Genomic DNA, 13,403 nt, shown 5'->3' with positions numbered 1-13,403 from the left:
ACACACACAAAGTTAGAACTAAATGATTATATATAAGGCTTTCATACACACTGGCTGATAAGGAGACCTAAAACCCCTTTCATTAAGCCACATCCTGCCTTGACTGACGGAAGTCTAGTTTGATCAGAGGTAAAAACTAAACATAGCACTCTGAAAGATCCTTTCATTGAAACATGGAGCTGAATATGTCCTTATCAAATCAAATCTTATTGGTCACATACACGGGTTTAGCAGATGTTATTGCGGGTGTAGCGAAATGCTTATGCCAGGTTCAGTATTGCAGGGCTACAATATATTTAGCTAGCAAGATTAAACAGAAAGATTTATACTCAATTCTAGCAATTACCATTGAGAGACAGAGGGACAGTCTACTGGTATCAGTAGACTGCCTAAAAAACATATGTTGCATTCACACATGCTTAGTCAGTGTATCTGCTTGTAAACATACCTCATCATGACCCAGCATACTCAGCAATGTGGTGGTGATGTTTTTCCTGATGGCTGGGTCAACCTTTGACCCTGCTCCCTGGATGACAAATCGTAAGGCTTGTAGCATGGTCTCCCTGAAAAAAGAGAGCAAAACACTAGGCTGATTGATTGAATCTAATCAATCCCCCCAAAAATCCTAAATGAGAGGAATCCTATATGGAACTGATCACTACTCTTCACATTGTGTTTCTCAGTTACCCAGAATTCCCTGGTTTTGCATACCTGACTCCTGAGTCCTCAGCATTGTGGATGGCAGAGAGCTGCTCTGTAAATAGGGGGTCCACCTTGCTGTGGATGGAGACCAGCTGGCCCAGGGCCTCAGCAGCCTTCAGCCTGACCGCCCGGCTAGAGTCCTGCAGAGCTTTCAGGAAGGTGGTCTGGAGCTGGGGCAGGAAGGGCTTCAGGGCTATGCCTACCTGGAGACAGGGGCAGAGCAACAGGTTCAGGACCAGAGCAAGATGCCAACCATTCTTCCAGCAGGGAGGAAACAACAGAATTGTGTTTAGTAGGCACAAAATGGGAAAACGTTGAGAAAAGAAAAATCTTATTTTTGGATTATTTCATTTATTAACCACATTTCAAAATGTTTCTCCTGTCTCCCATTTTGTGCTTACCAAACGAAACCTTTAACCTCAGAATCAGAAGCAGACACTGACCTTGGCCAGCAGCAGGGTGAGTGTCTCTAGCAGAGAGGTCTTCACGCTCCAGGCAAAGCGGTCTCCCAGGATACGGATGAGCGGTCCAGTGATGTTGACCACAGACGGTCGCAGAGCCTCAGAGGAGGTCAGCTTGATGACTCCTCCCAGCGCTTTGGCCGCCTCCTCTTTCTGCTCAGGACTGCCTGTCAACACTCCTTCCCTCAACACTGGCAGGATGCAGGTCACACCCTGGGGAAGAGGGAAAGAGGAGGAGAATAAGAGAGAATTAGAGGAGAGGAGAGAGCCAAAAGATATATCAAAACTAGTCAGCTTGAGGATGTGACTGTACATGTCAAGAGGAGAGAGAGGCCTACCTTTTTGGGAAGACAGAACCCAGGCAGGTGCTGACCCTTAACGTCTACTGCCACTGACCGGATGTCTCTGTGCAGGTCGTCAATCAGAGCCAGCTGGCTGCCAGCGTCCAGTTTCTAAAAAAACAAACTAGAGTTTAACATGACCTCACACATCAATACATACAGTGGCAAGAAAAAGTATGTGAACCCTTTGGATTACCTGGATTTCTACATGAATTTGTCATCATTTTTGATCTGATCTTGATCCAAGTCACAAGAATGGACAAACACAGCGCGCTTAAACTAATAACACAAATGTTATGTCTATATTGAATACATAATTTAAACATTCACAGTGTAGGTTGTAAAAAGTATGTGAACCCCTAGGATAATGACTTCTCCAAAAGCTAATTGGAGTCAGGAGTCAGTTAACCTGGAGTCCAATCAATGAGACGAGATTGGAGATGTTGGTTAGAGCTGCCTTGCCCTATAAAAAACACTCACCAAATTTGAGTTTGCATTTCACAAGAAGCATTGCCTGATATGAACCATGGGGGATCAACCTGTTATTAAATCCAAGGAGATCTCAGAATTGTTGCCTCGCATAAAGCTGGAAAGGGTTACAAAAGTATCTCTAAAAGCCTTGATGTTCATCAGTCCACGGTATGACAAACTGTCTATAAATGGAGAAAGTTCAGCGCTGTTGCTACTCTCCTTAGGAGTGGCCATCCTGCAAAGACAACTGCAAGAGCACAGCGCAGAATGTTCAATGAGGTTAAGAAGAATCCTAGAGTGTCAGCTAAAGACTTACAAAAATCTAAAATATGTAAAACACCTGGATGTTCCACAGCACTACTGGCAAAATATTCTGTGTATACATGAAACATAAAGTTGTGTTGTTTGGAAGAAACACAAGCTCATCAAAACCTCATCCCAACTGTAAAGTATGGTGGAGGGAGAATCATGGTTTGGGGCTGTTTTGCTGCCTCAGGGCCTGGACAGCTTGCTATCATCCACAGAAAAAGTTTATCAAGACATTTTGTCTTTTCTTTTTTTTTTTTACTATCTGTCTGCCAATTGAAGCTCAACAGAAGTTGGGTGATGCAACAGGACAACGACCCAAAACACATTAGTAAATCAACAACAGAGTGGCTTCAACAGAAGAAAATATGCTTTCTGGAGTGGCCCAGTCAGAGTCCTGACCTCAACCTGACAGAAAATGTTTGGTTGAGGTAATTGCTGGAAAAGGGGGATCAACCTGTTATTAAATCCAAGGTTTCACATACTTTTCCCACCCTACACTGTGAATGTTTGGTGTGTTCAATAAAGACATGAAAACGTATAATTGTTTGTGTGTTATTAGATTAAGCAGACTGTTTGTCCATTGTTGTGACTTAGATGAAGAACAGATCAAATATTATGACCAATTTATGCAGAAATCCAGGTCATTCTAAAGGGTTCACATACTTTTTCTTGCCACTGTACTATGTTAGTTAACCAGAGTACCTAGTGGCCATTGGTTATCTATGAAATCAATGCTGCATAACGATCCACAACACAACTGTATGACTTCAGTAAACCCAGACAACTGCTAACCTTGGTGATGGAGTTGATGGCGTCCCAGCTCTGCACCAGGACCTCAGGGTTGGAGTCGTTGAGCAGGCGGATGAGGCCTGACAGCAGGTTGCGTGTGTGGGCACTGTAATCCAGGCGTGTGCGGGAGAAGTATCCATTTAGGATGGTGGCGGCGGCCTGTCTGAGGCCGGCATCCGGTGACCTGGTGGCCTCTAGCAAGTCCTCGATGATGATACGCTGACCCACCTCATCTTCCACAGACAGGATCACTGCCTGGCAGCTGGCCAGCTCCTGAAGGAGAGGCGCGGGGGGTAATATAAACCTGGGGACATACCTATCATCTACGGACCACAACCGCCCACTAAAAACCACTGTAATATTATCCTGTTACGACCACCGACAGTTAAAGTAGTGCCCCTGCACTTGGAACTCCTTTATAACCATCTTGTAATCATGAATGCTGTTGTTACCTGCTGCCCCTCCTCTGTTCCCAGCTTGTCTTTCAGAGAGGAGTAGAGGGCAGGCAGGATGACCCCCAGGTGGCGTGTCAGAGCGTCTCCAGCCACAGCAGACAGGAAGGCCAGCACGCGCGTGTTCACTGGAGGAGCAGTGAGCTGACAGGGGAGAGGAGAGCATTCATACGCAGAACTACACTCAAACTATAAAAGACTTTAAAAACATTTAAGCATCAGGAAAAGTGGTATATAATCCAATACAATGATCACAGAGATTAACCATTGTCAGTAGAGTGTGTAATGTTTGGACAGCTCACCTTCGGCACCAGGTAGGGCAGCACAGAGCGACTCTTCACTGCCATCACCTGTTTCAGACCGTCCAGAGCAAACTCTGCAGTCTCCTCATCATCCTGCACACAGAAACATTAACCTCACTCTATATTCTGTTCCATGGTGGGTCCTCTGTCCTCTCCAGAAGGACAGGAGAGGAAGTATTACTGCGTGGATACAGAGGAATGTTAGCGGTAAAGTGGATTCATGTGTGTGTATTTGTATGTGAGTGTGCGTCTCACCAACTGTTTGAGCAGGGCAGGCAGGATGTCGTCCAGGGCCTGGTGACCGATGGTGGCGTGGAGCTGCTCAAAGGTTTTGGCTGCAGCCTCTCGTACCTCCTCCAGGGGGTCACACAGAGCCTTCCTCACGGTGGGGACCAGGGACTCAGAGAATATCAGCACCTGGAAACATACACGCATTGTGACCTTACTTCTCTACCATGGGATCACGTCACAACACCACCCTTCTATGTATAAGGCATTTTAAAAGGTTTCCTCAAACTGTATACTCATCTCAAGGGACTTCCAGGTTAAATAATGAATGAATTAAAAAAAGTGACCAGGTATGTGTTGAGGTACTGACCGCGTCCCTGCTGGTGGACTTCATGATCTCACTCAGACCGATGCACACGCCCTGCCTCTCATCACTCTTCTCGGAGCGCAGACCCTCCTCCAGGATAGGAATGATCTCTGGGAGGATCTTCTCTCCCAGCTTACGGACCAGGTCTCCAAGTGTCCTTGCAGCAATCTAGAACACACAGAGAAGCCACATTCAGTAACCCAGGGATCAGAAGCAGGAGAGAACACAGAATCCAAACACTTGAATTCAGACAAAAGTGTAGAATACTATAATTCAGTAATAACAGAAGACTGAATTGTCTTAGTGTGACTAATGTACATGACAAAAGAGAGATAGACAAAGGGGATCAAATCTAATTGTATTCATCACATGCTTCGTAAACAGATGTAGACTAACAGTGAAATGCTTACTTACTTACGGGCCCTTCCCTACAATGCAGAGAGAAAGAAAATAGAGAAATAATAGAAAATAAACACGTAATAAATACACAATGAGTAACGATAACTTGGCTATATACATGGGGTACCAGTACAGAGTGGATGTGAAGCGGTACGAGGTAAATGAGGTAAATATGTACATCTAACTAGGAATAAAGTGACAGATAATAACCAGGAGCATATGTTATGAGTCAAAAAAGTTAGTTAAATAGTTAACCATGGACCCATTTTGCACTAACTATTTAGAAATCTTATGGCTTGGGGTTAGAAACTGTTCAGGGTTCTGTTGGTTCCAGACTCGGTGCATTGGGGCCACTTGCCAAGCGGTAGCAGAGCACGGTCTATGACCTGGGTGGTGCGAGTCTGATAATTCTTAGGGTCTTCCTCTGACACCGCCTGGTATAAAGCTCCTGGATGGCAGGGAGCTCCGTCCCAATGATGCACTGGGCCGAACGCACTAACCTCTGTAGTGCCTTGCGGTTGGATGCTAAGCAGTTGCCATACCAAGCGGTGATGCAGCCAGTCAAGAGGCTCTCATTGGGGAGGCTGTAGAATCGTTGATCAGGCCTACCACCGTTGTGTTGTCAGCAAACTTAATAATTATGTTGGAGCCGTGCACGGCCACACAGTCGTGGGTGAACAGGGAGTACAGGAAGGGACTAAGCACGCACGCCTGAGGGGCCCCTGTATTGGGGGTCAGTGTGGCAGATGTTGTTACCTACCCTCAACATCTGGGAGCGACCCATCAGGATGTCCAGGACCCAGTTGCAGAGGTGTTCAGTCCCAGGGTCCTGAGCTTAGTGGTGAGCTTGGAGGGCACTATGGTGTTGAATGCTGAGCTGTAGTCAATGAACAGCATTCTCACATTGGTATTCAAGTTGTCCAGGTGGGAAAGCGCATTGTGGAGTGCAATACAGATTGCGTCATCTGTGAATCAGTTGGGACGGTATGTGAATTGGAGTGGGTCCTGGGTTGATGTGACCCATGACCAGCCTTTCAAACCATTTCATGGCTACAGATGCGAGTGCTACGGGGGCGATAGTAATTCAGACAGGTTCTTGGTCACAGGGACTTTGGTGGTCTGCTTGAAACATGCAAACAGACCAGAGAACATGTTGTTCTCATGCATGGTTCAGTGTTGTTCAGATTCACAGTGTTTAATAGTCACATGTACAGGGTTGAAGGTGTGATTGCAGGGTACAGTGAAAATCTTAGGTTCTGAGCTCCAACATACAGGACTGTTAAATAAAAAAATGAAAATGGTAATAAAAAAACAATATAAATAGCACTATATACATAACTGTCAGCAGTGATTAATAAATAATTTTGCTTTGGGGTGGAGGCAGAGTAAAGACTGTTTAGGGGTGGGGGGGAATAACCATAGGGGGGGAGCATGACCAAGTGAAATAAAATGTAAAAAATAAAGTATTGTTTTTAATCTATAAATATTCATATTAACAACTGCAACAGTGATGAATGTTGTTGGGGTGATGGCAGAGTAAAAGACGGTTGGGGGGTGGGGGGAAAACACCCATAGTAGGAGCAGCATGTAAGGTAAGTGACCGTTGAGGGTGTGTGGGGGGGAATGTCCATAGGGGGGAGTAGCAGGGGTTAGCAGGTAGCTTACTGGTGGTGGCTATTCAGCAGCCTGATGGTGAGGGTGGAAACTATTGGCCAGTCTTCCAGTTTTTGCCATGATGCTCCTGTACTGCCCGCGTCTGAGTGATTGAAGCGGGGAGAACAGGGCATGGCTTGTGTGGCTGGGGTCCCTGATGATCTTCTTGGCCTTTTTGTCTGACACCTGGTGTTGTAGGTGTCCTGTAGGGCAGGCAGTGTGCACCCAAGGGTGCGTTTGGCTGAGCGTATCACCCTCTGATGCGCCCTGTGGTTCGCAGCGGTGGAGTTGCGTACCTGGCTGTGATGCAACCCGACAGTGTAGAACAGCGAGAGCCCTCGGGGACAGGACACATTTCTTCAGCATCCTGAGGTTCAAGAGTCGCTGTCGTGCCTTCTTCACCACGGTGTCCGTGTGGTTCGACCATTTCAGCTTCTCAGATGTGTACGCTGAGGAATTTGACGTTATTGACCGTCTCCACAATGGCCCGGTTGATGAGGATAGGGGTGTGTCCAGCCTCGTTCCTCAAGTCCATAATCAAGTCCATAATCAGCTTGTTTGTTTGCTAACGTTGAGAGAGAGAGAGAGGTTGTTTACCTGGCACCACGCCGTCACAGTGCCTACCTCATCCCTGTAGGCTGATCTCATTGTTGTTGGTCATCCGGCCTACTACTGTTGTGTCGTAAGCGACCTTGATGAGAGAGTCTGGGTCGGCAGCCTTGCGAGTAGGGCTGACCCTAATTAGTTGACCGGTCGATTGTTTGGTCGATGGGATGTTGTTCAACCCAGATATTTTTTGGGCGAACAGTAGCAAAATATATATATATTTTTTTATGGCACATAAGACACCTATCTTATTCGTGCCCATCTCAGTGAACTAATCCATTGCGGAGGCTGTGGGGATGGCACAGTCCAAGAAGGGGAGTGTGGCAGCACAATGCACGTCTCTCCAGAACGCGCTCTCTCCCACCAATTTGTGCACATGCATTGTTTCATAACTTCATTGTGTGAAATGTTTGGGTTTGATTGTTAGTGTATATCAATTCCCCATGACATATATAGGAGGTACATTTACCCTTAAATGCTATCATTTCAAATCTACAATGTTTGTTTGGTTACGGTAATATCGGTTAATGCACTCGATATATTATTATTACAGTCTTACCGTTCTCATTGTCAGAGTGGTCACGTTGTTTGCAGAGTGCTCAACCTAGGCTACACTTGTGAGAAACAAGTTTTGGTTTATTTCATACCATTTACGAGTTCACAATTTAGTCAATATTTTGTTTGGAGCGCTCCTGTCAATGTTGAGTAAGGACGCACACCTGATTACGCATAGAATTAGACCTACAGGATTCCTGTCCTGCACACAAATATAGGCATATAAAATGCCTATTTGGGGGATCTGATAGGTTTTCTGATTGGCTTCATGCAGCACCACTAAGGAGCAGTGGAGCTTCTCAAAGTAACATTTTCTTCGGCTCAAACAGCAAGCAAACAGTCTGTTTTTACATCCATGACAATATTTCAATGTATTTGAAAATTATTTTCAGCTCTGTCCCTTTTGATAACCACTCCGTGTTTAAGAGACAAATGTCATGCTCTGGGCCTTTGAGTAGCGCCTTGAGGCGTCACTACAGACCCGGGTTCAATCCCGTGACCGGGAGACCCAAGAGGCGGCTCACAATTGGCCCAGCGTCGTCAGGTTTTGCTGGCCAGGATGTTCTTGTCCCATCGCGCTCTAGCAACTCCTTGTGGCGGACCGGGCGCCTGTAAGCTAGATTTCAGTCGCCAGTTGGAAGGCGTTTCCTCCGACACATTGGTGCAGCTTAAGCAGTGCGGCTTGGTATGGTCATGTGTTCCGGAGGATGCACGGCTCTCGACCTTCACCTCTCACGAGTCCGTACGGGAGTTGCAGCAATGGTACAAGACACTACCAATTGGATATCACGAAATTGGGGAGAAAAGGGGGTAAAAGTACAAAAATACACGGATCCAGCGGGAAAGTCATAAAATAGGTCTACCTGATTACTTGTTATCCCTTGCGCAATGGCCTACAGCTGTGTCTGTACCAAGCTCACTGGCACAATGTTGCAAATTTGGGTAGGACCTGTTAATAGTTGATACAATGTTTCAAGTTTGTTGCAGACAGGCCATGCGCAGCCAATGCGATTTATTGGATATTCATTTTTCTACCTGCAGGTTGCAATGTTTTAATTTGTTGGCTTTATAGGCTATTTTTACATAGTTGGCAATAGAAGTAACTTTTTAGGTTTATATAATTTTCTTTTAGATTAAATTTAGATGAATCACATGACAATGATTTTGAGATACAAAGACGTTATTAGAAAGAAATGAAACTGTTCAACGAAAAAAATGCATATGTAAACCATAACTGGCAAGCAGAATTAAATTAATTTAACTCTTATCTACAATAACGGCCTACCTCAGCCAAACCCGGACGACGCTGGGCCAATTGTGCGCCGCCCTATGGGACTCCCAATCACAACCGGATGTGATACAGCCTGGATTCGAACCAGGAACTGTAGTGAAGCCTCTTGCACTGAGATGCAGTGTCTTAAAAGCTGCGCCACTCGGGAGCCCAATCGGTAGAAATGGTAAGAGAAATTGGCATTCCAAATGAGAAAGCTTGCCGCCGACTCATGTAGCCTATTACCGGCAACTTCCGGAAAGTAACGGCAGAATCTGCAAAAGCCAGTAGGAGCGGGAGGAGGATGGTCGGGACAGGTAAAGTTTTTTTTCTTCTGGTTATCATGATCTCTGGCTCCCTCTTAAGTAATTTGTATCTTATTTCGTCAAACAGTGCGCTTAAAGCATCAGACAAGCTCAATGCATATATAGTGGATTTTATTAAAACACATAGGGTGTGTTTATATATGGAAAAATACACGTTTTAAAATGTCGACCAATTGTTTGAAAGAACAGGCGACTTTCGGTCTACTAAGATTTTTTTGGGATCGGGGACAGCCCTGTGGTTATTGGGGACAGCCCTCAATGTTATTGGATGAATCCAGGAACATATTCCAGTCTGTGCTAGCGAAACAGCCCTGTAGCCTAGTATCCGCGTCATCGGACCTCTTCCGTATTGAGCGTGGCACTGGTACTTCCAGCACCAAAAAAACAAACACAGAAAATAGCAGGATTGGTCAGAAGCCCGTAAAATGGCTGCAATCCATTGCAGTGCCATTCTCTCTCATTCAACAGTTGTGAGAGCAAAAAAGATACAGCTCCATACATACTAGACATCCTAGCAGTAGAGTTACCGTTCTCTTGTCGGGGCAGTCGGAGGCCAGGAAGCCAAGCAACAGAGTGAAGAGGGTGGGCAGGATCTCCCGGAGGGTGCGGGGTGTGTTGGACACCACAATCTTCCACACGTGTAGGGAAGCCTGTCGCACCACCAGCTGGGTGTCTGAACGGCCCATATAGAGGCCAGACAGGACCCGGTTACGCCGCTCTCCACCCAGCGCTCCGATGATAGCCTGGGGGAGAGAAGGAAGAGGGCTCAGCACCAACACTACATACATTCAATATTATTTACTTCTCATATCAACCATTATAGAACCAACAATCTATACAGGAAAATCATGTCAGAATACCTTGTTGGACTGCGCCGTGCCAAAGTTATCGTCCTCTGAAGCGGTCTCAGTGGTCATCTTGCCTGTGACTCCTGAAATGTGGAACAGTAGGTCTCCCAGCAGCTGCACAGAGCTGAATCTGTGGTCCAGAGACAACATGGAGGCTCAGTTAAGACTTACATTTCCAAGAAAAGTATTTAGTATACTATATAATGTTGCATATAATATCCAATCAAAAATTCACATTTTGACCAAAAGTGTAGATAATCCTCCAAGAAAACCATTGGTCCAAACCTCATGTCTCTATCATAACCTGTTCAAAATATACTGGAGTTTTAACCCTTGTAGGATGGTCAAAATTTGGGCAAATAAATCAATGGAAGTCCGTTATTTTTGTTGGGTCATAAATCAGGAAAATAGCATGGCGTCAGATAGGCTGGATGCTGTGTGAGAATTAAAGCTCCCAGACAGGCTTACCATTGAACTTGTCATATTTCTTCTCAAATCCGGAGGACATAAAACAACAGACGGATTTGAGAAATAGTATTTTCATAATTTAGTATACGCTGTTCATATTAATGCAAAGTTTGTGCTTTTTCACAGACGTCTCACAAAAACAAGCGTATCTCTGAAATGTCAATGGAACACTCAGCATATTTAAGCCTTTTACATTTAAATCAGCTGGTGTCGTGCTCATTTTCCCATTTGCATCTGTGGAAACAACTTGGAAGACGACGACCACAAAATGTAAAATCCTAAAAAGTTTAGCCGAGAAACCAGCACCACTGTCAACGGAGCTCGGTGCTTATTGTCGATACGTTACAGAAAGACACCACTGAAAGATTCAGAACATGAAGAATCATATTTGTCCTGGTAAAACGCAAAGTATAACACAAAGAAGTGAAATGTCATCACCAAAGCGCGTTTTCACCCACCGACACCTTATAATATCACATAAATTATGTTTGAGTAGATGTCTAACCTAATCCTCCAGAGGTCGTCAAACAGGCCCTGTTCCAGTTCAGGCAGCAGCAGGGCGATGGCCGTCTCAGCGTACATGCTGATGATGCGCTGGCCGGCACGCAGGGCAGTGTCTCTCACATATTCATTCTCATCAGCAAGAGCCTGATAACAGAGGAGAGGGGGAGACTGGTGAGAGGTAATCACAACCAGAGAGAGGGATGGTGGTGAATGGAGAGTGCTCCCTACCTTGAGGATGCAGGGGATGATGGGGCCAACGTAGGGTGTGAACCTGTCCCCGAAGGTGAGTGGAAGGTAGATGAACATCATGATGTAACCGTCGCGGACGTGGGAGGCGATGTCCACCTTGCTGGCCGTCTGCACCACGTCTGGCATCAGCTTGTCCAGCTTCTCCACTCCCAGCCCAGCCATCACCTCAGCCAGACCTTGGGCAGCTCCAGAGCGGTCCACAGAGCTCTGCTCAGATGCCAGGGTCTCCATGAGCCAGGGAAGCAGGTCATCAAAGCACGACTCACCCATGCCCTTCACCATGGCACCCAGGGCCTTGGCAGACACGGTACGCACCTGGTAGAGGAGTGGAGAAGGAGCGAGAGTTATCAGGTAACCAAATCACATTCACTTGTTTGTTGATGAGCTCTTCGGTACAAGCACATACCTCAGGCACAGGGTCCAGCAGAGAGGCTTTGAGTCCAGGAATGACACTGGGCAGGTATGGGGACAGGTCCTGTAACACAAAGACAACCCATTGTGTCAACCAATAGAAACACACATAAAACAGTAGAGCATTTTAAAAGATCAATTGTAGTACAATGCAACTCAATATCCCAGTGCTGTTTTGTACCTTCTGGTCGGTGAGGGAATACATGTTGCCGATGATCTGAGCGGCCATCTTGCGAGTGTCGGTGGAGCGGTCCTGGAAGGCCCTCTGAACGATGGGCATGATGAGGGCCAGGGAGGGGGCGTCGATGAAGTGGACAAACTTGGTGTCCAGCAGCGTCTGCAGGCAGTTCTGGGTCTTACGGGAGGGGTCAGTGAGGGCGTCCAGCAGGATGGGGGTTATGGCTGAAGGGGACAGAATATCTGTTAGTAACTATCCTGAAGTACAAATCTGAAATATTATCCTATTCATACCGCTCTGAACTGAAGTTTGTCATTTGTCTAACTAAATCTCAGAGTTTAACACAGCCCTCTTACCCAGGATCTCAGGGTTGCGGATGACAGAGCCAATCTGTCGTAGGGCCTGCTGGCCGGCATTCTGCACTTTGACATGGGAGTCAGTCAGCACCTCGGTCAGCTTGGGAACAATGCTGGGCAGGCAGGAGGACAGCTGCTTAGGGGCACAGTATGCCATGGCCCCCAGAAGTTCCACAGAACCTGGAAGGAGGAGAAGAGAGATGGGGGAGAGAGGGAGCAACAGAAGCAGTAGTGGGGTGCAGAGGAAGGAAGGACAGGATAAGAGGTATGGTGGTATCAGGACTAACCAGCTGAAATAAGTCTAACAGGTGATTGATTTTGAATGGTTGTGACCTCAGAGCTCTCTAAAAAGGCCCATGATGCTGTGGGTTGACCCTCACCTGCTTTTGTCCTCCAGGATTCCTCCTCAAGAGCCACCAGCAGGGAGGGCAGCACCAGCTTCACCCCATGGGCACTCAAGTTCCTCATCACCGCCTTGGCACAGTCATCTGACGCCTGGGAAAGGGCAGGGAGGTTAGGCAGAGCGTAATGCACAACATAAATGTGAGTGAATGTGAGAATTATTAGGTGGAAAATGAGTGTTTGGTGTGAGAGAGGAGGAAAGGCAGAGGGAGGTGGGATTGAAATGAGAAGCTGGTAATGGTCATCCTACCTCTCTGACATACTGGTTCCCGTCCCCGAAGCAGAGCAGGAGGTGAGGCAGCACGTGGACCACGTAGGGCTCAAACAGCTTCCCCAGCATGTTGCACAGCATCTCAAAGGCAAACAGAGCACCTGGAAAAGAGAGAGGGAGAGAGAACTGTATAAAAAAAATCAGTCACAGATAGCAGTAGAACCAACTAAACCATGGAGCCCAGCAAAGGTTAAGCAACTGGCGAGGAGTCACCGACCCTCTCTGCGTCTGAAGTTCTTCTTGTCCTGAATGGCGTCGGTCAGGGTGCTCATGATGTCCTGCTGTTTGAGGGCCAGAATGCCCAGGCCTTTGACCAGGCCTGCCAGGCCATAGGCCGCGCCCTTCCTCTCCGCGTACTTATCACTCTCCAGCAGCAGCTGCAGCAGCTTCCGCACCATCCCCCCAGCATCCTCCCTGATGGCAGGGACCAGAGGGGGCAGGCAGCTAGCCACAGACTCCTGGACCTGAGGGAGGAGAGACGGACA

General features: G+C 46.8%; 1 protein-coding gene across 1 annotated transcript in view; it reads right to left on the bottom strand.

Annotated features, from left to right (window-relative positions):
* Positions 1 to 13,403, bottom strand: part of LOC109895794 (eIF-2-alpha kinase activator GCN1-like) — a 52,043-nt gene that overhangs the window by 13,717 nt on the left and 24,923 nt on the right. The window contains exons 34-52 of the mRNA XM_020489785.2: positions 13,136 to 13,382; positions 12,898 to 13,019; positions 12,626 to 12,740; positions 12,246 to 12,425; positions 11,893 to 12,113; positions 11,707 to 11,775; positions 11,280 to 11,615; positions 11,053 to 11,195; positions 10,092 to 10,209; positions 9,759 to 9,974; positions 4,426 to 4,590; positions 4,083 to 4,244; positions 3,828 to 3,920; positions 3,526 to 3,669; positions 3,077 to 3,346; positions 1,502 to 1,615; positions 1,146 to 1,376; positions 712 to 905; positions 449 to 563 (exon numbers count right to left, since the gene is read on the bottom strand). Of these exons, the coding sequence (XP_020345374.1) occupies positions 449 to 563; positions 712 to 905; positions 1,146 to 1,376; positions 1,502 to 1,615; positions 3,077 to 3,346; positions 3,526 to 3,669; positions 3,828 to 3,920; positions 4,083 to 4,244; positions 4,426 to 4,590; positions 9,759 to 9,974; positions 10,092 to 10,209; positions 11,053 to 11,195; positions 11,280 to 11,615; positions 11,707 to 11,775; positions 11,893 to 12,113; positions 12,246 to 12,425; positions 12,626 to 12,740; positions 12,898 to 13,019; positions 13,136 to 13,382 (3,255 nt within the window). The remainder of the gene's footprint in view (positions 1 to 448; positions 564 to 711; positions 906 to 1,145; positions 1,377 to 1,501; positions 1,616 to 3,076; positions 3,347 to 3,525; positions 3,670 to 3,827; positions 3,921 to 4,082; positions 4,245 to 4,425; positions 4,591 to 9,758; positions 9,975 to 10,091; positions 10,210 to 11,052; positions 11,196 to 11,279; positions 11,616 to 11,706; positions 11,776 to 11,892; positions 12,114 to 12,245; positions 12,426 to 12,625; positions 12,741 to 12,897; positions 13,020 to 13,135; positions 13,383 to 13,403) is intronic.

This window comes from Oncorhynchus kisutch, linkage group LG8 (assembly GCF_002021735.2).
Source record: "Oncorhynchus kisutch isolate 150728-3 linkage group LG8, Okis_V2, whole genome shotgun sequence".
Classification (NCBI taxonomy): Eukaryota; Metazoa; Chordata; class Actinopteri; order Salmoniformes; family Salmonidae; genus Oncorhynchus; species Oncorhynchus kisutch.
Note: the sequence above shows the minus strand (reverse complement) of the source record. Positions and strands in the feature narration are given on the sequence as shown.